The sequence below is a fragment of the Myxocyprinus asiaticus genome, chromosome 43, assembly GCF_019703515.2.
Source record: "Myxocyprinus asiaticus isolate MX2 ecotype Aquarium Trade chromosome 43, UBuf_Myxa_2, whole genome shotgun sequence".
NCBI lineage: Eukaryota > Metazoa > Chordata > Actinopteri > Cypriniformes > Catostomidae > Myxocyprinus > Myxocyprinus asiaticus.
In genome coordinates, this window is record NC_059386.1 from 8,725,214 (window position 1) to 8,750,923 (window position 25,710).

A 25,710-nucleotide genomic window follows, 5' to 3' on the forward strand; every position below is an offset into this window, starting at 1 on the left:
AGTGACAAAAATAATAGTGCTTTATGATGACCAGGAGAATCTTCAATAACAATCTTTACCTTTAGATTGCACAGTACCGAGCACATACCAGCTTTGATTAAGAGTCACTAAACTGCTGTGTTTTGCGGCAGCCATGGACCAGAGTCAATGTGAGCTCCATAGTTAATGACACAAATTGAATGATGTTAATGAAAACCAGGCTTCTACTGTTCTTGGTGCTGACTTTTCAACTAACCAAACATTGAAAATACATCTTTCCAAAAACATTTCCAGTTGGCAAAAAACTCTGGAAAACATGGTTTATGAAAATTAGACGTGACATACGACCTTAAGAGAGTACAGCCTACTAAGTCTATCGCATACCAGGTCATTTTAATTAGCATCAAATAAAATATGTCGTCTTCCCTGACTAAGGTCCATTGGGTAATTGTTTCCTAACTATTACAGTTCTTGACATTTGAAAAGACTACCCTCTTCCTTTTCAACTGAGATGGACGAGCGAGCGTACTGAGAACAAAATGAGAAGACCATTCAGTCAGAAAGCTCCCATGCAGGCATTGCCAACTTTTTGTCATTGCTGGTTCTTTCGACTCCATTGGCTCTGCGTAAAGGTGAAGTGGGAAATTTCTGCGCCATCATTGGCACCAAATGGAGTTGCTAAAACAATGATTGTTTCCAAACAAGTTTCCCAAACACTCCCCTGTCTTCCATCCTTCACTAAACCCAAACAAGAAATTCCGCCCAACACCCAAGACCACACAACTGGTTGAGCTAGAAGTTGGACCAAAAATGATCACAAAGGAAATGTTGCTTCCAAATGTTTATTTATCCTAAAATCAACCCAATTCTGCTGAATTACTGACAGACCTCATCCCCCATCAGACAATGGGAACCAGTAAGTAATTGTGTTTACAAAAACAATGGTGAGTGCAATTCGGAGGTTGCATTTTTGCTCTAAAATGATATTTTTACTCCACTGATGGTTAGGTTTATGAACATGCATTCCTGTTGACTGTTTTACATAATTTCCGACTAAAAATACAACTCACTTTTGGCGCCACCCTGTGGACATTTCACCTGAAACTGTTCAACAACACTTCCAGCTTCGGACACTGGGGGCAGTGGTTTGAATTTCGGTAAACGCAGACCGAATTCAGGAGCAGAACTTTCGACCTACCGTTGCTGATTTAACAGTGTAATCAGTCTAGGCCAGAACACCCAAGAAAATATATTGTTCTTTGTCTCGTTGCTCTCCAATTAAAGGTAAGCAACTTGTTTGTTGCAAACTATTTTCTGTCTATGCAATGTGTGTGAAACTATGTATACACAAATTGTTGTATTGAATCTATTTTCCATGACTGTATTATAGCTACAGTTGCCCTACTAATTGCATTGTGAAATACTTAACTTGCTTTGCTGTCTACTCCAACAATTAAGAGTTGAAGTTAAATGCCAAGTTATTCACTAATGTTGTAGACATAAGAATGTAAAAGTACTATAATCCTGTTAGCCTTCATATCTTTCTGTCTGGGGAATGTTTTGTGTCAGTAATGTTCTGTATCTTGTAAATGCTAATAAGCACTTATCAGATATTACTGTACATCAGTGGTTCCCAACTCTGTTCCTGGAGGCCCCCCAACACTGCATATTTTGTATATCTCCCTTTTCTGACACACCCAATTCAGGTCTTGGAGTCTCCACTAACAAGCTGATGAGTTGAATCAGGTGTGTTTGATTAAGGAGATATCCAAAATGTATAATGTTGGGGGGCTTCCAAGAACAGGGTTGGGAACCACTGCTGTACATGTTACAGATGCAGTATATGTACCTGTTCAACAATGATCCAGTGTTTAAATGATGCCTCTCTTGTCTCTCATATAATATCATTCATACTGAAAATTCTGTCATAATTTCCTCACGTTCATGTCATTCCAAAGACTTTCTTTCTTATGTAGAACACAAAAGGAGATATTTTGATGAAAAGACTCACTTTAAAGCTTAAAAAGGACCCAAAATAAAAAAAAAGTAGTCCATAGGTTTTGGAAAGAAACAACTCAAAATTTAAGTGATTTGTAAAAGAACATCTTGACGACTGTTGTGCGTTCATGGCCGATATGAGAGAAACAACGCTAAACAATGCAAATTTTCGTGTGAACAAGCTTTTCTCAACAAGATGAAATTATTTTATTGAATCACATTACTAACAGAGGCTAAAAGTACTAAAAGTACTTGTAGTTGTAATAAATAAAGTTCTACAGAAATCGCTTACAGACCATTTATGATAATGTACCACAATATATGATAACCCACACCATTAACAATATTAGATTATATATGTTATAATTTACTTTAAGTGGATACCAAGACAACTTATATACATGTAATATACTTGACAGGAAATGTACTTGTAATACAAGAACACTTTACTTTAAATAATGTATAACTTAATGCTTAAATGAAATGAAATGTAGAATTGCTTTAATGTAAATTACAAGAATTTAAAAATTAAATTAATAATCTTATTAATAATACTATCAAAATATAGCATGTACATGATCTTATCAAAGGATTTAATAAGTTTTTTTAATTATTTCCAAATAACAAAATTTGAAGATGTAAAAAGTTAGTAAAAAGAAAAGGTTAAATGTTAAAGCTTTCCATGGAGGTAGCATACTTAAAGTAAATCACTTATAAAAGTTGGGAAAATCTGCTATTTAGGAATTTTTTTTTTTGGTCTTTCTAAAGCTCTGACTGTTCACATATAGGCACACACACATTTCACACCACAACCAACAGGCCACACTATGAATTTCACAATATAACAACGTCACATAATCAGAATAATGCTGGCTATAATCTTTTTAGTTGCATTATATGATAAAAAGAATTAAGTGTTGATGAACATTTCCCATTTTGATTGATATGAACCATCCAGCCTCAAACTGCAGAGTTTGATCATTTTTACATTGTCTATGGTCCAAATTGAATCATTAAACATATATCTGCATTTGTATTAAGTCATAAAGTTTTATTAGTCCATAATTGCAAATAACATCTCAGTTATTTTCAGTTCCAAAGAGCAATAAGGACAATAGATAGATGTGTCCAGATTTCAAACGGTTTCCCCTGTATTCAATTGATCTGAAAGTCATCTTCAGAATTCTCCATTTCGCTTCCTAATGTCAATGTCTCTCTTCAACTGACAGGTTGCACAACACGAGCAGAAGTAAGTGACAATAAAGTCATTACACATGGAACCCTGGAGACAAAAACAAACACAATTCAAACAACAAAAAAGAGATCAATAGTTTGAGATAGGCAGACAGACAAACCATACTAACCGGGATGTTGTATTTAGTACGGTATACACTTCTGATTGGCATGCCTAAACCACATGCAGAGCACTCATTCATGTCCTTAGCAATGGAACAGCCCAAACAGGGGAGGCAGAAGATGCCACAACAACCTTTAATACAAATATTTGATTGATGTCATAGTCAATCTCATTATCACTGGTTAGACTTTATGGATGGCTAATGTGTTTGTGTTCAGTGCCGCGGAATGACTTACACACACTCACGTCATCACAACAGCTCATTAAGTCCGTCTGAAAGTCTTTGGGTGCAAATGTTTGAGGTTGTGATGTCATCACCTCCATGATCCAGGACAGGTAAAGGAATGTGTGTCCAGAAAATGTATGCTGAAACAGTTTTAGGAAAGCTCATATCATTTCCACATCAGTTTTCCATATGTATAATATTGGGAAAATATTACAAACAAACGTAAAATTTAAAGGAATATTTTGGGTTCAATACAAGTTAAGCTCAGTTAATAGTATTTGTGGCATAATGTTGATTACCACAAAAACGTATTTCGACACATTTCTCCATTTCTTAAAAAAAGACAAAAATCGAGGTTCCAGTGAGACACTTACAATGGAAGTGAATGTGGCCAATTTTTGGAGGGTTTAAACACAGAAATGTGAAGTTTATAATTTTATAAAAGCACTTGCATTAATTCTTATGTTAAAACTCATGTATTATTAAATCGTCATTTTTTTTTTACGGTGGTTTTAGTGTTTTAGTGTTTACGGTGTTACGTTGTCATGGCAACGAAGTTGTAAAATTTGATATAACTTTACAAATTAAAGGTTAATATTACACTAAAATCATGTTAACACTTATTGTTTACATTTACATATGTAGCAATACTTTTGAAACAGTGAGTAATTTAACGTTTACAGATTGGCCACATTCACTTCTATTGTAAGTGCCTCACTGGAACTCAGATTTCTGCATTTTTTTAAATTGTTTTAAAGAAATGAAGGGACGAGCCTCAATTAATTTTTGTGGTAATCAACATTGTGCCACAAATGCTATCAATTGAGCTGAACTTGTATTGAACCCGGAACATTCCATTAACATGAATCAACAATGAACAATACTTTCACAGCATTTATAAATCTTGATTAATGTTTATTTCATTTTTAAACATTAAATGTTGTATACTACACTGCTAACATTAATGACCCATTTTAAACAATAATAATGAACGATATTATATTATGAATTTGCATTAACCAAGATTTATAAAATACTGTAAAATGTATTGTTTGCTGTTATTTCATAATACATATGTATTAAATAATGTTAAAATATAGACCCATATTGTAAAGTGATGACATTTATATGGTATATTTTACTTGTAAAGAAAGTTTACTAAAAAAGTACGTAATAAACATGGCTTTACCTTAAGCCTTGCAGTTGAGTCAGGATACTCCTTTATGCACTGAAAAAATCCACCAAATGATCTTTATATACAGTCTGAAAAGTCACATGTTTAGGGTTCACCCTTCAAAGTTAAATAGGAAAAGATCAGTAAATAATTTTTTTACTGTCAAAATATCTATTGCCCTTCCTATGGGTTCAAAGTCTGGTTATAAACATAACTGGTACTTGCTATCAGTTAACTTGCTGTCACACCTTCCACTGATGACATGTGCTGACACACCACCACCCATTTTTGACAAACAATCAGTATTACAATGAGGAGCATATACTATATATCATTATACATAAACAATACCTAAATTAAACTAAACAAAATGACTATCCTTTGAGGGTTAAGTGTCATCATGCTGTTCAGTTTAACATAAACTGGTGCCATGGATACACAAATGTTTTGATATGCCTAATGTTTTACAGCTAGCTGGTACCTTGTAAATGTAAAGAGTTGTTTCTACTTAATCTAACCCTTAAAATTAGGTTTGTTGGTGTAAAATAGTCAAGTTGATTGTTGATTGATAATACTTCTGGATGTACAGTATAAGGCCAGAAATGTAATAACATTTGGTCCTAAATGTAATAAAGGCCCAAAATGGTAAATGGTAAATGGTCTGCACTTATATAGCGCTTTTTTAACCTTACTCCAATGTAAATGTAATTTAGGAACAGATGTTATTACATTTAGGGCTTTTATTACATTTAGGCCCAAATGTAAATACATTTCAGGCCTTTATTATATTTAGAAACAAATGTTATTACATCTAGGGGTTTTATTACATTTAGGACCAAAATGTTATTACATTTAGGGCCTTTATTACATTTAGTAACTAATGATATTACATTTAGGGCCTTTGTTACATTTAGTAACTAATGTTATTACATTTAGGGCCTTTGTTACATTTAGTAACTAATGTTATTACATTTAGGGCCTTTATTATATTTAGCACCAAATTTAACTACATTTTGGGCCTTTATTACATTTAGAAACAAATGTTATTACATCTAGGGCCTTTGTTACATTTAGTAACTAATGTTATTACATTTAGGGCCTTTTTGTGATGTCACTATCATGATCTAGGACAGGTAAAGACATTCACTTACAAAAACTACTTTGATGGTACTATAATGGTACAGCGATGGTGTCTGATGGTAATAGGTACTAAAGTACTTTGATAAAGTACCACGTTGCTGGAATTCTTGTACCATGGTATTTACATGGTACCCCAGGGCACTTCCAAGAATACCATGGTTAATGTCCAAAAATTTTGGAAAACCATGGTAGTACTATGCTATAACCAAAAAACATGCTAATACTTTGATACTTTTTGGTACTATTTTGAAAGTGTATGGAGAATAAAGAATAGTTAGCTGACATCTGAGGAATAGCTGCAAACATTATTAAAAGCATTTAAATAAAAAAAAATAAAAATAAAAAAAAACACATTTACTTGTACACATGTACAGAAGGTCCCAAAAGTTTTACCAGAAAGTAATATAAATATAAAATAATTAATAAATATACATTACCTGAATTCTTGCAGTTGAGCCAGGATACTCCTCTATACTCTACACTGAAACAAACACAAAATTACACTTCCTTCAAAATACACGAGAAAAGGTCAAAATTACATTTTATTGTCAAAATATCTATTGCCCTCCGAGGGGTTTAATGTCCAATAACTCTAGGTGTGGCTAATGGTTATAAATGGCCACAAGTGTATCTTTCCAGGAATGAGCTATTAGCAACTATTTGCTATTACACAAGTGATTGCCTTGCTGAAACACCACCCATACTTGTCAAACAATCAATTTTACAGGGAGGAAAACATGCAATATATCATTACGGTCAAACAAATTACCTGAATTGAAGAACCTTTCAAAGTTAAATTACTTTATTGAATGAACCGTATAATATTATCAATAAGAAGGCTATTTTAATAAGATTGAGTATAGCAGAACTGAACTTGAACATTTGATGGCTATTTTTTAAATTAGGAAATTGAAGCAACAGCCCATAAGACTTACAGTGCATGACGTTCACATGACATTATGGATTTTCTTTGTTTAGCAATTTGAAGACCAGACTTTATTTACTGCTATAGGAGTTACATGAAATAAAACACCTTTGCTAGGAATCTAGTAACTATGTACAATTTGAAAGACTTTAAACATTCAGAGTACACATAAACATTGTTGACACACTGCTCTTAGGTTTAGGTTAGGGCTGTTTGTACATGAGTGAAGTGCTGTTCTTTAATGGGTCAATGACAAATAGAGGATGGAAAAGGTAAAATCTTTAAAACCATTTTAAAATGCATGTGCCAAGTACTTATGTAATCTTTGTCTACTGGTTTTTTGTTTTGTTTTTTAGAACATTTCTTTTTTTTAATTAAATGACTCTAAAACTGTCAAGTGGTGTAACCATGAAGTTAAATGTAATAACTAGAACTGTCAAAATAAACGCGTTAACGCATGCGATTAAATGAAAAAGTTTAACGTGTGAATTTTTCTTAATCGCGATAAATGTATTTACCATTAATACAGCATAAACACTTGTTGGAAAGGCGGAATCTTTGTGGAGTGTCAATGTGTCTGCCCAGAGTCATTACACTGACGCACACACCAAAACACACACAGCAGTGATTCAGTGTCAGTGATAAACTGATGGGGAAAGGAGCAAAACAAGCCATGATGAAACTTGTGATAGAAATCAAGTATTTTTCAGCCTAAGTAAGGCGCATTTTAATTACCACAGAAGCACGGCAAGTCTTAACTATCACCAAAACATAGAATGAGACTTCTTTTCATGTGGAGTTCAAAGCGACGCTTGACGCTGGTGCTGACGCCCTGACGTGAATCATGAACGCGGCTTCACGATTGCTGTAACAAAGCAGATAGCCAGAGTCTGCTGGCTGATTAATATTGTGGAGGATGAGAGTTTAAGAGATTTAATGCCCATTGCAATGAATATTCAACCAATGGGAAGACCAATGGGAAGTTCTTTCAATTAGTCAAACTCCCACTTAGACTTTGGGAAACTTTTAATGTTACTAAATTGGTGCTATTTTAGTGCATTTCTATCTTTATACTGCAGAAGGCTTTGTTTGGAAAATGTTAATAAAGCATTGTATTGTAACATATTGTTTTGTTTTCTTTCCTAAGAAGGAAATAAATGCATTTTGACAGGAAAATAAATATATTTATAAAATCTGCAATTAATCGCGATTAACTACGAAAAATCATGTGATTAATCGTGATTAAAAAATGTAATAGGCTGACAGCAATAAATATAACATGTTTTCCTTTCACACTGAATACGTGTACACATCTGAACTATTATCAACAAAAGCCTTAAAAATATTTTTTTAAGGAAAAAATGAAAAATTATGATGTGATGAAGTTGTTTGAATCAGCAATGTAATTATGTTTTTTTGGGGTTGTACCAATTGACATTTAACACCCTAAAATAACATTGTTGTTAAATAAAAGGCCAAATCATCTGTTTTTTTGTTTTTTTTAAATGACCTTTAACTGACCCTAACACACTGTCATGAGGGTCTAGGGATCCTCTTTGTGAAATAATTTCCTGTTTTATGCTTGACAACAAAAATGCTCACTGCATGTGGGTTTTCACCACACTTTACCAACTTTGATTTGTCAGACAACAACATTTCCGATTTAAATATTTTAAAACGTAAGTTGTTAACAATTTATTATGAAAGATTATGCCAAATAACTTTGAAATAACATTTAATGAGACTATGTCTTCGTTGCAATCTCAAGATGGTTCCGGTCATAGACATTTTTTATATTTACCCTCACCAAAAATGTATTTTAATGCAGAAATAAAGTCACCATAGAGAAGTCTTTTCAAGTCATTGTCTGTATGTATTTTTTAAATAATTGATTGGGACAAAAAAAGGGCATTAACAATACAGATTGATAAATAATGAGAAGTGCCTGGGACTGTTTTATCCTAATCTGTTGGGAAAATAAGCAAGCTCATTTTAGCACTGGATGAATGTATATCAGAAAGAGTTTTGTCATCTGTGTGCAAGCGTCATTGTGTTCCTTTGCTGAGAGTGGCTGCACTCAAATCTTGTGCAACAGCATTGGCTCCACCCTCAAAGTGCACCTGAAGCATTAAACACAAAGGACATTACAGGGGGGGTCCAAAAGTCTGAGACCACATCGAAAACCTGAAATTTAAAATATAATTTAAACCTGGAAATTAACAGTACATTTCAGGATTTTATTATATATAATGTTACAGGCAGGGCCGTAGCCAGGAATTTTGGGCCCCCTGACTCCATATTGCTTTGTGCCCCATACCTATTAAAAAATGCAATTTCAAATTTGTTGTAGGCCCCCCTGGACCTTTGGGCCCCTAGAATCATTCCCACCTTTAACTCCACTAGCTACGGCCCTGGTTACAGGTCCCGGGCAGATGTGGGACTGTACCACTGAATGCTGTAGAGTGTTTGCTGTAAGCAATAAATAACAGTGAGAGACAAGAGTTTGGTGTCTGTCCGTTGGTCCTCTGTTGTTGTTGTTTTTTAAACACATATTTAAAATAATTAATATTCATAAATAAATTGAAATATATACAGTTAGGTCTGTTTAAGGTGACAATAAGTAATAATACAGAACAACTCTTGATGCCCAACTGGCTGTGCTTCTTTTATGATTAATAATTTATACTTCCAATCACTCATCCCCACACCACCAGTCAAAACCCCCTAAACCACTCTCTTAAACTCTCATCTGTACATAAAGATGTGTTTAAAAGCCTTTCATAAATTAGATCTTTAGCCATACACTTTTTTGTGTGTTATGAGTGTGTTATTTGTGTGATTTTCGACATTTAACTGACCTGTCAGCAATAAATAACGCAGAGACGAAAGAGCGTCGGTCTGTTGGTTCTCTGTTGATGTATGAGGATGCGTTCCCGTTTCCATGGCAACTCTGACTCCCCATTTAGTCACAATAATCATTGAGATATATAATCAGTGGCGGTTCTGGCTTACTTGGTGCCCTAGGCGAGATCCGACGTTGCGCCCCCCTTAACTTCCCAACCCAACCCAACCCTAGTTTTCACTGATGCAAAATCATCAATGACTTTGTGAAATCTGCCCAGCTATCACATGGTTGATACCTATTTTCTCAAGACCACTCAGTCGATCCTGTGTCACGGTGTACCTATACTACTGATTATGGTTATCTTATGTTTCTTCAGAATGTGAGAATGCATTATGAACATCTATAATCCTAATCATTTAGAGCCTTTTAGGCTGAGTAGCCTGTCAGGAACAACTCGGAGCACCTTTCCCCCATCGCGATATTGCAAGCTCGGGGCAGGGGCGGCAGGATTTGGGGCACCTTTAACCCATCACGATCTTGCGAGCTCTGTGCAGGGGCGAAGGATCAAGTACCCTGTCCTGCCGTCCTAGGCGCCTGCCTATATGCCAGGATCCGATACTGTATTGCTCATGACCTTGTATCAGTGAAGCCACTGCGCCGCCATCTTGGTATTCCCAAACATTTCAATGTCCCTATTGACTTCATAGGAAATCGTCTCATTTCAGCGAGTAAACATTAGTCATTCAGTCACCGATTTGATATCTGAAATCTGCATGTACGTCCCTACAACGAAAACGTCCTACACATGTACTTATTATTTATTTAAAGGCGGTTTTTTTTCCTGTTTCTTAAAAGCCAGAGCGAGTTATGTATATCTACAGTATATCAAACAGTATCCACCTCTAACAAACTGCATCGGCAAACAGATGCTGAATGTAAACAAGATACAAACAGACATTTTCAGACTTATTTACTGTGATAATCGAAGTGTTTGTTCAGTTACTTGTTTTATGTTTTCATCAAAAAAGTGCCTTGTTCTCACGGTCACTTGAATAAGAGCGCACGCTCTCGCTCCCTCTATCACACATGCACAGCGGGTGCGCAGAGAGGGAGACACGCAAAGCAAAGTTGGTTAAAATTAAACTGATTCGCTAGGTTTAAATGGCAAACAAACACGTATTTATGACATGTATTCATGTATGACTACAGAGAGCACATTGCTATAGAAACAAGCAAATCCTGGGCATTTAAGGCGATTTAGAAATCCCGGTCTGACTTTTTTTAAAGTCCCTTTCAAGGGTAAGGATGTGTTGCCACCCTAAACAAGCAGATATTACAGCTTTTCCTACTAACATTACAATCTGTGGACAGTTTTGCCGCTTCCTTTGGTGACCGTTGTGCTGCACTGATAGACTGAATGCCGGGGCAGGTAAAGGTTCTGACATCGCGATCCGTGTATTTCTTCTCCCTCGTAATGAATATTATCCATAACAAGCAAATTTAACATGATCGTTACTAGAGGACGAAATGCAACTGTCGGATCCGCAGGTCGAAGACGGTGAAACGGGGGTGTTTTCTCATGTCAGTCATTGATGCTCTATGAGAGTTTGGGCATACCAAGATGGCCGCTCGAACACTTCCAGTGGCTTCACCTCCTGCAGGCAGTTTACCGTTACATCAGTGATCCAGTTCTATATACATATATATCTGTGGATTCTGTACTTTTAGATCACTCATCAAACAGGAATATTTGTGACATTAACTCCTTTGCAACTACTAAAAGGGATCGTTCACCCCAAAATTAAAATTCATAATTAATTCATCAGCATGCCATCCCAGATAAATGTGACTTTCTTCTGCAGAACACAAATGAAGATTTTTAGAAGAATATTTCAGCTCTGTTGGTCCATACAATGCAAGTGAATGGTGACCAGAAATTTGAAGCTCCAAAAAGCACATAAAGGAAAATTAAAAGTAATCCATATGACTTCAGTGGTTTAATATTTGTCCTCTAAAGCAATGCGATCACTTTGAGTGAGAAACAGATCAATATTTCAATCCTTTTTTTTTTTTTTTTACTATAAATCTAAACTTTCATTTTCAGAATATGAAAGTGGAGATTTATAGTTAAAAAAAAAAAAAAAAAAAAAAAAAAAAAAGGACTTAAATATTGATCTGTTTCTCACCCACACCTATCATATCGCTTCAGAAGATATGTTTCTTTTATGTTTCTTTGATGTGCTTTCTGAAGCTTCAAAGTTCTGGTCACCATTCACTTGCATTGAAAGGACCTAAAGAGCTGAGATATTCTTCTAAAAATCTTCATTTGTGTTCTGCAGAAGTAAAAAGTCATACACATCTGGGATGGCATGAGGGTGAGTAAATAATGAGAGAATTTTCATTTTTGGGTGAACTATCCATTTAACTCCTAATTAGTTACTGTAATCTAATTACTTTTTAAGTGGATTTTAAGTAGCCTACTTTTTGTAATCAGATTATAGAGAAGTTTAATTAAATTAATAACTTTTAAGTACTTGGGTTAGATTTTTGGAGTAATTTACTCAACACTGCTCTTTTTTTTTTTTTTAACAATTTATTTCAATAAAAAAATATTTAAACCAAGACGACAGGACACAATGGGAAGAGAGATGGGGAACAGGATGGAGAATGTTGCCAGCTAGATTCAAACCCACATGAGTAGCATAGCTCAGTGCAACTGCGACACCACTGCGCCAACATTATTTCTGATCTGGCCTGTCTATTTAATTATTGCTTTTTTTATTTTTATCGTTTAATGTAATCCTTTATTGTAGCTTAAACTTTTCATTGTTTCAATACTTCCAGTATAGCAGTATAGCAACACTTAAAACTTAGTAAAATGATTTACCAAAAAAGGAATTTGGGTTGTTTTCATTTCATTTATGTACAAAATACAGTTTTGTTAGAAACACCACAAAAAGGTGACATTCATTCCAACTCTCCAAAACAGAGGTAAAGACAAAATAAAGGAGTTGCCAACTGCATTGCCTTGTTCAGGTAGAGAATTATCTCAACGTTTCAAGGTGATTTAATTATCTATACATGGCTCTGTATGTTACACTATTTCCCATCTGAAATCTTCTCTGTGTCACTTGTTTGCAATGATTTGCTGGTCCTATCAATGTTTCATATACTGTAAATGAATTCAATCAGTGTCTGAAGATCCAGAGGAACTGTTTGAGGAAGATTCGGCATCTTTCTTCTTCTGTTTTTTCTTGTGTTTCTTTTCTCGCTCTCTTTTCTCCTTCTTCCCTTTCTTCTTATCGCTCTTATGCTTTTTCTTCTTCTTGCTCACTTCCTCCTCATCATCACTTGATGAATAAGACCTAGGAATATGAAAACATAAAAACAACAGTTGGTTTTAAAACAGTGTATATGGCAATTGCCTTATTACCTTTGGTACTGTATAAAATGAAATAAAATAATACAAAAATATGTTCGGCTGAAACCTGCTGCTGCTATTTTAATCTTTCTCCATGAATGTTGTAGTAAGCGTCTTTGTAGAAAGGTGCTGTAAGCTTTATTTTTTTTAATTTTTTTTGGAATACCGCTCATACAACAACATCATCAGTGTAAATCATGACAGAATTTTCATATTTGAGTAAACTAACCCTTTGAAACTAAAGGAGAAACTCTAGGATTTTAAATTAAAAGTTTGGATTTGGCTGTGTAACTCTGGCCAGGACTCTCAAAGATAAAATCATAAATGCGTAAAAGAAGATAACTAAATAAGGGGTTTACCGAGTTACCTGATCTGTACAGCTATAACAGGAAGCAAGGGTCTACACGTAAATAGTTTCACTCGCAATCTACAGAGATAAGTGAACAAACAAACGTCTTCACATTATCAGTAATAAAAAGTCTGGGAGAGGCAGATTAACAGATTGCTACATTTTCGTTCCTACACTCATTCTTGGGAAATCAAAGAAAAGTTGACCAAACTGGAATATAAATATCAATATTACAATTAATATTCATTTAAAGAAAATAAAAAGATGATAAAACCCAGTGGCATCCTGTTTGTCTACCAATAGCAAAGCAAGCACAACCCCTTAAACTCTGCTGGACCAAAGGGAGGCGCCAAATTACGAAAAAAAGTTTACACTTAAAACATTAGTGTTCGTATGCGTATGTCAGGCATATGAGGTATCATCTGAAAGAAATCACTTCAGCATTTATGTTACTTAAAATAACAAAATAAGGCCTCAAAACATTTGTGCTGAACATTAGCACCCCCTAGAGGTAATGAGATAGAAATATTTATATGAAAATAAAAGTCTTTCACATAGCACCTAAATTGACAGGTCATATCTCAAATGAAAGCTCTTATTCTCAGGAATGTGAATGTAGAGCTTATTTTGTTGCCCTAATACCATAGTTTGAAAGATTTTCAAAAGAAACACAAAGTGAAATATGATTTCTGTAAGTCATCAAATACAAACGTCTCTTTTATGCTTCAATCACTGCTGCTATAAGCCCCAGATAGCTAAAAACTTTATATCTGCTTTTACCTTAGGCAGTTTTCTAAATAAAATTGCCATTTTTTACTTGTCTGTGAGCTTGCCTGGCTGAATAATTCAATGTTATATTTTAGATGTCCAGAACAAAAGATGTCATCCAGCAGGAAAAGCATGCTTAAAAAATCATCAGAAAAATATGTTTTTGACTACTGATGATAAAATGTTTTATATCATCGAAAAGAGGAGAAGCTTTTTAATGACACCTAGAGTGAGCTTCTAGTCCACTCAGAGGCCGAGATATTCAATGAAACAACGAGGGTGGTGCAGGAACTGACTTGACTGAATGTCAATGGACGAGAACATCTGTGAGGGCTAAAATGCGTTAGAGCGCCACCTACATTTCAGATCTGTATATTGTCGTGGAATGTGATAAAGAAAAAAATATTTTTTTTCTAGTGCTTGCTGCCATCTAGTGGAATGAAATAAGACTTTTCAAAGTGAGTGAACAGAACCAGAATTACATGTGTACAAATTTAGGACAGCAAAAAAGAAAAAAAAAAAAAAAATAATAATAATAATAATCAAAAAAAATAACAAAATTATATATATTTATTTTTCAAAAAAAGGTTATCATAAAATTATAAACACATACAATATTATTTATGAATAACTGGAGTCTTTTTATTTGGGGGGATTTCTGAAAAGAAAAAAAAAAAAAATTTGCAACTAGTTTATAGTATGTGTGAATGTTGAGCTTTTTAATTTGAGTGTGATAAAATTGCACCCGAATTTAAGGGGTTAACATAACTCCCTATTTATCTAATGTCATCTGAGCACTTTTACTATGACACGACTTGTACGGCGATATGTTGATTTACAAGCTTGTTCGAGTGATCCAATTGTGCGGTAGCTCAACTGATAGACAACTTGCGCTGTAAAGTCTGAGTCCTGACGAATAAGTTGCGAGTCGAGTGTGAGCCAAAAGTGTCATAGAAGCACAACAACATGATGTGGTTGCTTCAGTAATTCCATTTTTTATCTCAAATTTGCTTTTTCTGACACAGTCTGGTAGGTCTAGGTTTTAGGGTAGGAAGGTCGGTTTTGTTGATAAACTCGATAAAGCATTAACTTTATAAACCTCATCTGTTTGGGTGAAACTGTAACTTGCTTTAAGCTCCACTCAGTGGAGATTTGACCTCGGAACTGCCGCGATTCGGATAATAAACCACGTGGTGTTGGAGATTAGCTAACTACAAGTAGCGACGCTACTAGCTTTACTACATTTTTAAGTAGCTTGACAGTATTTCAGCTGCTTTGAATCACCTACTGTTAAATCAGGCAGATAATTAAGGCTCACTTGGATAAGGAGACCGTATGATGGTTATCTGTGGTTATGTTTCTTTCGTTTATCATTATCTGTGTGTTATTGGAAGCAGTGAGAGTAAAAACTCTATAACTATTTGATAACACATTTTCTCCATTTCTTAGCATTTAAATAAATATTATTTTCATGTAAAAAAAATAAAACATTACTGGTAAAAGAAATAATTTACTATGGCATGTTTTATTATGTGACTCCTCAAAGAAAAGTGGAGATCAGAAGTATTGATATTTCAAGTTCGACACACCCATCCTTATTATCCATGATCGAGCAAGAGATATGTATGTAATCTATGCAAACCAAAGATTAAAGTGTTGTAAAGACTTCAAGCACAAATGTAATGACACATTCAGGTGAGTAATGCTAGTCGTCATTTGAAAAATTATTAACTAGCCTGCTATATTACACACTATATCAAATGTCTATTTCTATTTTAATTTTAACCTCTGTTCTTATTATTATTGGTTTGATAGTAATTGTAAAAAAAAACTGCCTCAAGTAGCTTCAATGTAGATAGCTACTTTTTGATAGTAACTTGTAGTGTTGCTAACTACTTTATCAAAAGGGTAGCTTGTCTGTAGCTTAACTACTCAAAGTAGCTTGTAGCTTGTCAAACTACAGTTTCAAAGTAGCTTCCCCAACACTGGAACCACGTAATATCATTTTGCAAAATGTCGCCACAGTCACGTAAATTTCATGAGATCAGGCTGGAATTTTTCCAGACTGAACAATATTCAAGCTGTATGTGAAAGTGATAAGGTGAATTGTTCTTTCAGCCTTTGATAAAGCCAAGTCTACACTACTTGACTCTAGCATGTCTCCTTTGATGTTCTGAGTCGTGGACTGTCCACGAAGAGAAGTCTCAGATCTCACAACCAACGGTCTTATAGTGTGCACACTCCTGCGACATGCTCCAACAAGTCGCAGACACTACGATGGATTTCAAACCAGCTACACTTCTAGATGTCTTGTCGTCAGGTGTGCACACTGTCCCGACGAGCGAGAGACCGACAGTGAGCCACAGCCAATGAAATATAGCGAGAGCGCAAGAGGAGAGCAAGGTATTGGGAAGCAGGAGACAAAAAAATAATTATAAAATAAAACATCACCCACATCTCCCCACCAGCTGTCTTTAGTATTATCTTTTTTCCCCTTTTGCAAATAGAGCCGTTCTTTCATGTTTGTTGACATGTTATCGAGAATAAACTGCGCAAATTTCGTTATCTTTATTTTGGGCGATCTGTTTGAAACGGGACGATGCTAAAGACAGCTGTAACAGCAAGTTTTTGCCAGTTATTTGCGGATTTAAAGGGAAATTTTAAAAAGCAAATGCATGAACATGCACAATAGGGACACATAGAAGGATGCACATTAGAAGCTCAGTTACAATTACTGCACTAAAATAACTCAGAATTCTGCTCCAAATGTCACGTTTGTGTATGATTAAGAGAAACTATGTGCCGGTTTTAGTGCTTTCTTTTCCTTCTTTTACATTTTTGTGCTTTATTATTATTCATTAATACAAAGACGTAATGATTGATCTATGTTCTCATGAAATCAAAGACTCTCCCCTCAAAATCCAAACATAAATGATCATGAGAGATGACCAGGTGTAATGTGATGTCGCACTTGTACACTTGTGATCGGACCATCCAAAACGCATCTTAATACCATGTGTACACATGGCCTCAGTTGGGGAGGAATGGTTGTGTAGTTGATACAATCAGTCTACGATCAGTTGTGTACTGTGCGCACTAGCACTACGGAAAACAAGACTGTAAGTCGCAGGGCGCCAACTGCAAGTTGTGTAGTGTGCACTTGGCTTAAGCAAATTGTCCTTTTAAGAACTTTACAGCCCCTGGTCACCATTCACTTTCATTGTATGAAAAAGAACAGTGTGAACACTCTTCAAAAGTTCTCCTTTGGTTTTCAATGGAAGAAAGAAAGTCATAAGGGCTTGGAACGACATGATGGTGAGTAGTTGATGACAGCATTTTCATTTTTTAAGCAAACCATCCAAACAATATGGGACAAACCCCATATTTTAAGTGACATTTTGAAAGGTGACGACCATCCTCAGAAGAAATGCATTATTTTTCCAAATCGATGTGTTAGGAATGAAACATATACCTCTTCTTGGCCTTTCGATGAGATCTGTCTTTACTTTTCTTTTTATGCTTTTCCTTTTTGGAATCTTCATGAGAACCTGTGGGAAAAAATGTGCATTTTAAAAAGACCAACAAAATGACCAAGTTTATCACTGCTTTATATCATGAGCTCTACCAGTATTCTTAAAGGAATAATCCCGGGTTCAATACAAGTTAATCTCAAACGACAGTATTTGTGGCATAATTTTGATTACCACAAAAATACATTTCAAATCATCCCTCCTTTTCTTGAAAAAATGCAAAAATCGAGGTGACAGTCAGGCTTGCTAAGCAACCAATTGGCCCGGTTGCTAGGGTGGGTAGAGTAACGTTGGGTTAACCTCATGGTAGCTATAATGTGGTTCTTGCTCTCGGTGGGGCACGTGGGGAGTTGTGCGTGGATGCCGTGGAGAATAGCGTGAAGCCTCCATACACGCTACGTATTCACGGTAGCGCGCTCAACAAGCCACGTGATAACCCCCCTAAAGCGGCAGATACTCTGGGAGTGGTGATTACTGCTTTTGGAAAAGGTCATGAGGCATCAGTGTATTACTCCCTGCAAATTCAGTGTCTGGGGGACAGAGCTTTAACTTCTATTAAGAGATTATGGGAGAAAGATTTAAACTTGGTATTGGAGGAAAGAGTGTGGGCTAGGATTCTAAAAAATGTCAAGTCTGCATCTAGAGATGCAACAATGCGCCTTATGAAATTCAAGATTTTACATAGATTTTATTGGACCCCCTCTAGATTATATAGGCTTGGTCTTAAAGACACACCCACCTGCTGGCGATGCCAATCAGAAGTTGGGAACACAACCCATGTCTGTTGGGGGTATGTTAAGATCCAAGATTTTTGTTTGAAGGTTCAGAGTTATTTGTGTGACGTTTTGGGCACTGAAATTTTACTTTGCCCCAGACTTTGTATTTTGGGCAACGGGGTGGTCATAAATTTGGGGGACAAATATATTAAAACAAATTGGATTCTATTATATTTTTTTTTGTTGTTGTTGTGTGTGTATTATTTCATGTGACCATGGGAGTATTCGTTGGGGGTTAGCGTGGGGTTGGTGTTTGGGGAGGGATATTAGTGGGAGTTAAAAGTTAAATGTTGATTCGGTGTGTATGTGTTGTGTTTTTCTCTGTTGTGTTTTTTCTTTGAATCAATAAAAAACGTTAATTACAAAAAAACAAGCCACGTGATAAGATGCGTGGATTGACGGTCTCAGACGCGGAGGCAACTGAGATTCATCCTCCACCACTCAGATTGAGGCGAGTCACTATGCCACCACGAGGACTTAAGAGTGCACTGGGAATTGGGCATTCCAAATTAGGAAGAAAAACGGTGACAGTGAGGCACTTACAATGGAAGTGAATGGGGCTAAAATACTCACTGTTTGAAAAGTATAGCCACAAGACATAAACAATATGTGTGTAAACATGATCTAAGGGTGTTAAAATTACTTACTAACCTTTTCTGTGTAAAGTTATAGCCAATATTACAACTTCATTACCATGATGATGTAATCTCAACAAACCCTAAAATGACTGTAAAAATGATTTAAATAACTTAAAATAATACATGCGTTTTAACAGAAGAATTAATGTAAGTGCTTTTATAAAATTATAAGCTTCACATTTCTGCCTTTGAACACTCCAAAAATTGTCCCCACTCACTTTCATTGTGGGTTCCTAACTGTAACCTCAACTTTTGCTTTTTTTTTTGTGGTATTTAACATTATGCTACAAAGGCTGTCAATTGAGCTTAACTTGTATTGAACCCAGAATTTTCCTTTAACTCTCCGTACAGCTATTTGATTATCATAATTATGTAATGAAAACATGTTTTGTCTGCATTAACAGTGAATGAAAGGGATTCAATGGTAGACAGAAAATAAACAGGTAAATGAAAGAAACCTAAAAGAAAAAGGAAAAATGTAATCAAAAATCTGCATTTCCATTCTGAATGTGTAATGATGAAGGAACCTTTTGAATGGCTGCTACCGAAGATCTTTTCTTTACTGACAGTTTCCTGTTCCTCCTCTTCACTCTCCTCACTGCTGGTGCTGCTCACGTCCAAAACAATGTCCTTCCCCGGGTCCACGCGAACAAAATTACGACACTCAAATGTAAGATGACCCGCTGATGAACACATTAGACATGGAGAATGATATTTCCACATGCGATATCATCCAAAGAAAGAAAGAAAGTTAATAATCATGTGACTGAAAAGCAATGTTCAACAATGCTCAAATGATCCAGACAGAGACTTTTAATATGGAAATATGAAAATAAAAGAACAAACATACAAATATTATTTAATTTGAAAGACGTGATAATCTAAACAAAGGTCAAATAGGGGCCTGGGTGTCTCAGCGAGTATTGACACTAACAACCACCCCTGGAGTCTCAAGTCCGAATCCAGGGCGTGCTGAGTGACTCCAGCCAGGTCTCCTAAGCAACCAAATTGGCCCGGTTGCTAGGGAGGGTACAGTCACATGGGGTAACCTCCACGTGGTTGCGATTAGTGGTTCTCGCTCTCAATGGGGCACGTGGTAAGTTGTGCGTGGATTGCGGAGAGTAGCATGAGCCTCCACATGCTGTGAGTCTCCGCGGTGTCATGCACAACAAGCCACGTGATAAAATGTGCGGATTGACTATCTCAGAAGCGGAGGCAACTGAGACTTGTCCTCCACCACCCGGATTGAGGTGAGTAACTGGGCCACCACGAGGACCTATTAAGTATTGGGAATTGTGCATTCCAAATTGGGGAGAAAAGGGGATTTAAAAAAAAAAACAACAAAAAAAACAAAGGTGAAATAAACATAAGCCATTTCAATATTTGTGTGAAAATATTTTACATTTTTACTCAAATTTGGACTATTCCTTAGTTCTTCCGTCATTTCCTCCATGATCGACAATTTAGCCCCTTATAGACCTTTTTCAAAGACTGTGATGATGTGTTTCTGCCTTATAAGCGTAAATCTCGCAATTTTTTTATATTATACTTATATATATATATATTGAGTGCAAGTTTATAACATTATTCTTTGTGTTATATTACTCTGGAATTAGTTTTGAAAACTGAATTACCACAGCTGCGAAGGGGTTTCTATTACAGCTGCTGAGGGAGTGACAGTAAATTTGGCATCTTCTCCCATTTTATGGTCTTTTATTTTATTTTTATCCCCTTTTCTCCCCAATTTGGAATGCCCAATTCCCACTACTTTGTAGGTCCTCGTGGTGGCGCGGTTACTCACCTCAATCCGGGTGGCGGAGGACAAGTCTCAGTTGCCTCCATGTCTGAGACCGTCAATCTGCGTATCTTATCACATGGCTCACTGTGCATGACATCACGGAGACTCACAGCATGTGGAGGCTCATGCTACTCTCCGCGATCCACGCACAACTTACCACGCACCACAGTGAGAGCGAGAACAACTAATCGCGACCACGAGGAGGTTACCCCATGTGACTCTACCCTCCCTAGCAACTGGGTCAATTGGTTGCTTAGGAGACCTGGCTGGAGTCACTCAGCACACCCTGGATTCGAACTCACGTCTCCAGGGGTGGTAGTCAGCGTCAATACTCGCTGAGCTACCCAGGCTCCCCCATTTTATTGTTTTAATACACCGCTCTCTTTTTTTTTTCCTCTTCTGGAATGTCATTCAATTGTAAGAGTGGATTTTTTCTTCTGCTCTTGGAGCAAAAAGGTAAGTGAAAATAATATTTGCTGTGATCTCCCATTCACCGCTGTCAAAGTTTACCCTGCAAACGTTTACTTCCAAAACCCGTAGTGTAAAAAAGGTCTATAAATACTAGGCCCAACTTGTTTACTTGTTACCATGAAGACAACAGATTGACATTTATGACGCTACATGAAAAATTAAAGAAAAGTGAATTCTCCAGTGATGCATATCCACTGTTGCACAATGTTAGCACAACAAATGTAATTCATTTTTGAGTTTGAAAGGGTTTTTTAAACGAGTTTAATTAGGAAAAAGTCAACAGGGCTGAACTTGTTGAAGAAACATGATAACTGTTCGTCATACTTACGATACCCGCATCTTTTGCAGCCAGCTCTGATGTTATCCTTGTTTGGACCTGTTGGCAAAAGAGCATTCAATGAGCTTTTATATCCTAAGGACGTGAATACATAGATACATTTGGCAAAATCAACCCTCTGTTCATTTTTATTCGGGTAATCATTGAAAACGAACTTATCTAAAGAGAGCTGCTCTGGCTCACCATAAGTAAAATATCGAGGAGTCTGCATTATATTAAAATATTGTATTGCCATGCTATCTTACAGATGCCCAGTGACAGTAACCCTTGACTAGGTGTAAAATACAACGATATGAACGAAATGCTTGTTTGGTGCGAGTGTATCACTGACTTTCCAGAACATTCCAGAAGAAGCAAGTGGACAACAACCACTACAACTAATGGACAATTCATTATTCTCCACAAAAGCATACCTGGGACAGCCATTATCCACTCGACTATATTTATTTATTTATTTAAATAATATCAGAGAAAAACAAAACAAAACAAAACAACCCGTTTGTTTTGGGTCCGCAGCTTTTCAAAACGTGAAATCGATCCGTCTGGTTAATGACTCCGGGTGGAAACATCCAGTTAGACTGCGGTTCCACTTTCAGACACGTTCGACCTTCCCTTTTGTAGTTCTGATATGTGATTGAGAACTATTAATGTATCATAAAATGGAAAAATCAGAGAACTTCTTTAAATGTGCATGCTTCACATTTTTCCTCCTTAAAGGTGCTCAGTAATTTTGTCTTTGTGTCATCTTGGATTTACACTGACACCTAGCGGCAGCATAATTTAAAATCAATAGTTTTCGGTTTCAGATGCCATTGTTGAAATTTTTTATTCACAGTCAGCAATGATTACTTTAAAGGTGCAATATGTAATATATTTAACGTACTAAAGCATAAAATTATCATAATATGTTATCAGAGATTTAGGAAACATGATAAGTTGAAATACTGGCTTCTCCTAAAACAATGCTACTTTAAAATGTACGTTCCTGGCCGAAATTTCTGTTTGTGTTTTGGCCTGTGTGATCCTGCCCACTGCCCATTTCCCAATAATATTTCGACACCCCTGGTTGCCAGATTTGAAACAAGTTAGCGGGCAAACAGTGCACTGCAGCCAAGGAAGCCTGCAATACATCTAGCTAACATTGACAGAGTTATAAAAAATCCACATGAGCTGGTTTATAATTTGCAACCAATAAAACATTGCAAACGTATACATTAGCTGATCAACTTACAGTGTAAGGCTTGTCGCTTGCCATTGTCAGTTTGCTCATTCCTGTTGCGTGTCCTCAACCTGGAAACCGCAATGAGCTTTGAGTCTGGGGAGGAGGGGGCGGGGGAGACAACGCTCTCCAATATTTTGAATTTGGACTGCAGTATCCATTTTAAATGCTTGATGTTAATGTTACATATTGCTCCTTTAATCAATGAGTGAAAGTGTCAAATAATAGGATGGTTTTGAGCTAGTAGTATTCGGCTTGTCGTGATTCTAACATGTCAGCCCCCATGTGCAGACCCTCTCCATGTAGAATAAAACAGCATTTATAAGGTCACTGATATGACTGGAGTCTTCATTTTAATGAGTGCTCATGATTTCGTACATATATTGTAAAATTACAATTCATGTCTTTAGGAGTTAAACTTTTTTAATGAGGAAAAAATTGCTGAGTGGACCTTCAAAATCACAGCAAATGTTTTATTAGACCAAACGGCGCTCGCTCAACTGCTCAGAAAGCGTATCTCAGGAAGTGTTTTGTGCAGCCATTCCCACGCTTAAACGTATAATCACTTAAATATATTAATTACAATGATTGATGCCTGGAATACAAAGAAAATTCTGCCTCAGAAATCTCTATAACATGATTAAATAGAATGGCTTATGATGTAATCAACAACAACTGTGATTGGCCTATCCTGGCCAGTGCGGAGAAAGGTGCATTCTGCAGCTCATTTAAAAGTGACAGCACAGGATTGGCACCGAGGAGCCATTGATTTGGAAATACACAACAGAAGTTAAAATATAATTTTTTATAATTAGTATTATTTATAAAATAAAATAAATAAAATATATTAACAATAGCCTTATATATTATTATTTAAAACAGCTTTATTGATCCCTCTTTCAAGCTAATGTTGTTCTAAGGGCTTATTCTGTTTCTATTGGATGGACCATTCACAATTGTTTGTGATTCTTCAATTAGGGGAACTTTCTGTCTTCTAGTTTGATGTTTAAAAAAATACATAGTCTAGATGTAAATAGCAAGATATGTACAGTAGATTATGATATCTTTAAACAAGTTTAAAGGGATAGTTCGCCTAAAAATCAATCACAAACAATTTTTAGAAGAATATCTCAGCTTTGCAGGTCCACACAATCCAAGTGAATGGTGATCAGAATTTTGAAGTTACAAAAATCACATAAAGTCAACATAAAATAATCCATTAGACTCCAGTGGTTTAATCCATGTCTTCAGATGTTATATGATAAGTGTGGGTGAGAAACAAATCAATATTTAAGTCCTTTTTTACTATATATTCTCCTGTCCAGTAGGTGGCGATATGCACGAATAATGCGATTGCCAAAAACAAAAGAAGAAGAATGTGAAAGTGGAGATTTATAGTAAAAAAAAAGGAATTAAATATTGATCGGTTTCTCACCCACACTTATCATATTGCTTCTGAATATATGGATTTAACCACTGGAGTCGTATGGATTGCTGTTATGCTGCCTTTATAGATCTTTAAAGTTCTGGTCACCATTCACTTGCATTGTATGGACCTACAGAGCTGAGATATTCTTCTAAAAATCTTCGTTTGTGTTCAGCAGAAGAAAGTCATACATATCTGAGATGGCATGAGGGTGAGTAAATGTTGAGAGAATATTCATTTCTGGGTGAACAAACCCCCCTTCCAGAATGTCTCTATTTTGGGGTTATTTTTAAATTCACTCTATAATATATTTATAAACTGTGTGAAATGTGGGAATTCTGTTTTCATGTTTTCATGAGAACTTAATTGTGAATTTCAGTACAGTCTCACTATGAGGAATGTTTTAAAATCCACAAAAATCCCATTAACTGCTTTTCTTTCATTCTTTCTTTCTTTCTTTCTTTACTTATTTTTAGTTATGTATGTATTTATTTATTTCAAAGAATCACTGACCCCAGTACTGCTCTCATTAGCATTACACCAAGCATTTTAGAGAACAATTAATTTAAAAAAGCAGGGTAACTGTTTGAAGGTCAGAAGTGTCATTCATTTTAAGATTTTTACATCATGATCTGAAATTAGGCTTATTAGTTGCCATTACCAAACAGAAACAGATTTTTAAAATTAATTTACAGTTTTAAATCTCTCCGTCGAGTCAACAGGTCCAGAAATCTGAGAAAGATTCGATCCAACCGAGAGTGGAGGACAAACATCAATCCAGACAGCAGAGAGGATTTTGAGGAGGACAAAGGCAAGAATGGAACTTGATTTGAAGTAGGTGGAAATAATGGAAGAATCTTCAGATGGTGGAAATGATCAGGATATGGAGCTCCAGAAAGTAGGGTATAATAAAAGGAAAAAAGCACACAACATGGGTGATGAGTCTGAATATGAACATACGTATAATAGTAGAACCAGAAATACAAGTCAAGGAATGATGAGGAATTTTGAGGAAAGAGAAATGTAAATGTATCAAAGAAATGATCACGTTTGTCAAACAAGCAGAACAATACATGCATCCTGTTAAATGATCAAAGGTGATAGAAAAAGAAGTAGAATCAGTGAAGGGGGCAACCTGTCTGAGCAATGGAAGAGTTTTAAATAAATGTAAACAGGTATGAAAAAATGTGGGGTGAATTCAGGTGTGCCTTTAAATGTATCTATGGATAAAGTGATAGGAAACTTGGTTGGAGGTAAAGTTGTTTCAGCTAAAAGATTGATAACATGGAAGGATAACGAAAAATGTGAACGTTTCTCTGTGTTGATACACTTT

At 35.9% G+C, this 25,710-nt stretch overlaps 2 protein-coding genes across 2 annotated transcripts; both read right to left on the reverse strand.

Moving 5' to 3' along the window:
* Positions 1-2,411: 2,411 nt before the first annotated feature.
* On the reverse strand, positions 2,412-6,374 carry LOC127433689 (placenta-specific gene 8 protein-like). The gene is made up of 5 exons (XM_051685786.1): positions 6,312-6,374; positions 4,750-4,788; positions 3,571-3,700; positions 3,342-3,466; positions 2,412-3,259 (listed from the first exon to the last, which is right to left on the reverse strand). Exons 3-5 carry the CDS (start codon positions 3,656-3,658, stop codon positions 3,155-3,157), a joined length of 318 nt encoding a protein of 105 aa, XP_051541746.1. The 5' UTR covers positions 3,659-3,700; positions 4,750-4,788; positions 6,312-6,374; the 3' UTR covers positions 2,412-3,154.
* A 5,860-nt stretch (positions 6,375-12,234) lies between these two features.
* srek1ip1 (SREK1-interacting protein 1) lies at positions 12,235-22,336 on the reverse strand. The gene is made up of 5 exons (XM_051686323.1): positions 22,146-22,336; positions 21,724-21,771; positions 19,654-19,809; positions 17,655-17,730; positions 12,235-13,009 (listed from the first exon to the last, which is right to left on the reverse strand). The coding sequence occupies exons 1-5, from the start codon at positions 22,156-22,158 to the stop codon at positions 12,829-12,831; spliced, it is 474 nt and encodes a 157-aa protein (XP_051542283.1). The 5' UTR covers positions 22,159-22,336; the 3' UTR covers positions 12,235-12,828.
* Positions 22,337-25,710: the final 3,374 nt, after the last annotated feature.

Excerpts from the sequence above, each read along its gene's own strand:
- srek1ip1 (XM_051686323.1), bottom strand. Across the intron at positions 19,810-21,723 it reads CTGCAAAAGATGCGGGTATC|CGGGTCATCTTACATTTGAG; the intron begins GTAAGTATGACG and ends TGTGTTCATCAG. Across the intron at positions 17,731-19,653 it reads CGGTAGCAGCCATTCAAAAG|GTTCTCATGAAGATTCCAAA; the intron begins GTTCCTTCATCA and ends TTTTTCCCACAG.
- LOC127433689 (XM_051685786.1), bottom strand. The coding sequence starts at position 3,658 with ATGGAGGTGATGACATCACAACCTCAAACATTTGCACCCAAAGACTTT. Across the intron at positions 3,467-3,570 it reads TTGTGATGACGTGAGTGTGT|GTTGTTGTGGCATCTTCTGC; the intron begins GTAAGTCATTCC and ends TTTGTATTAAAG. Across the intron at positions 3,260-3,341 it reads GTACTAAATACAACATCCCG|GGTTCCATGTGTAATGACTT; the intron begins GTTAGTATGGTT and ends TTTTGTCTCCAG.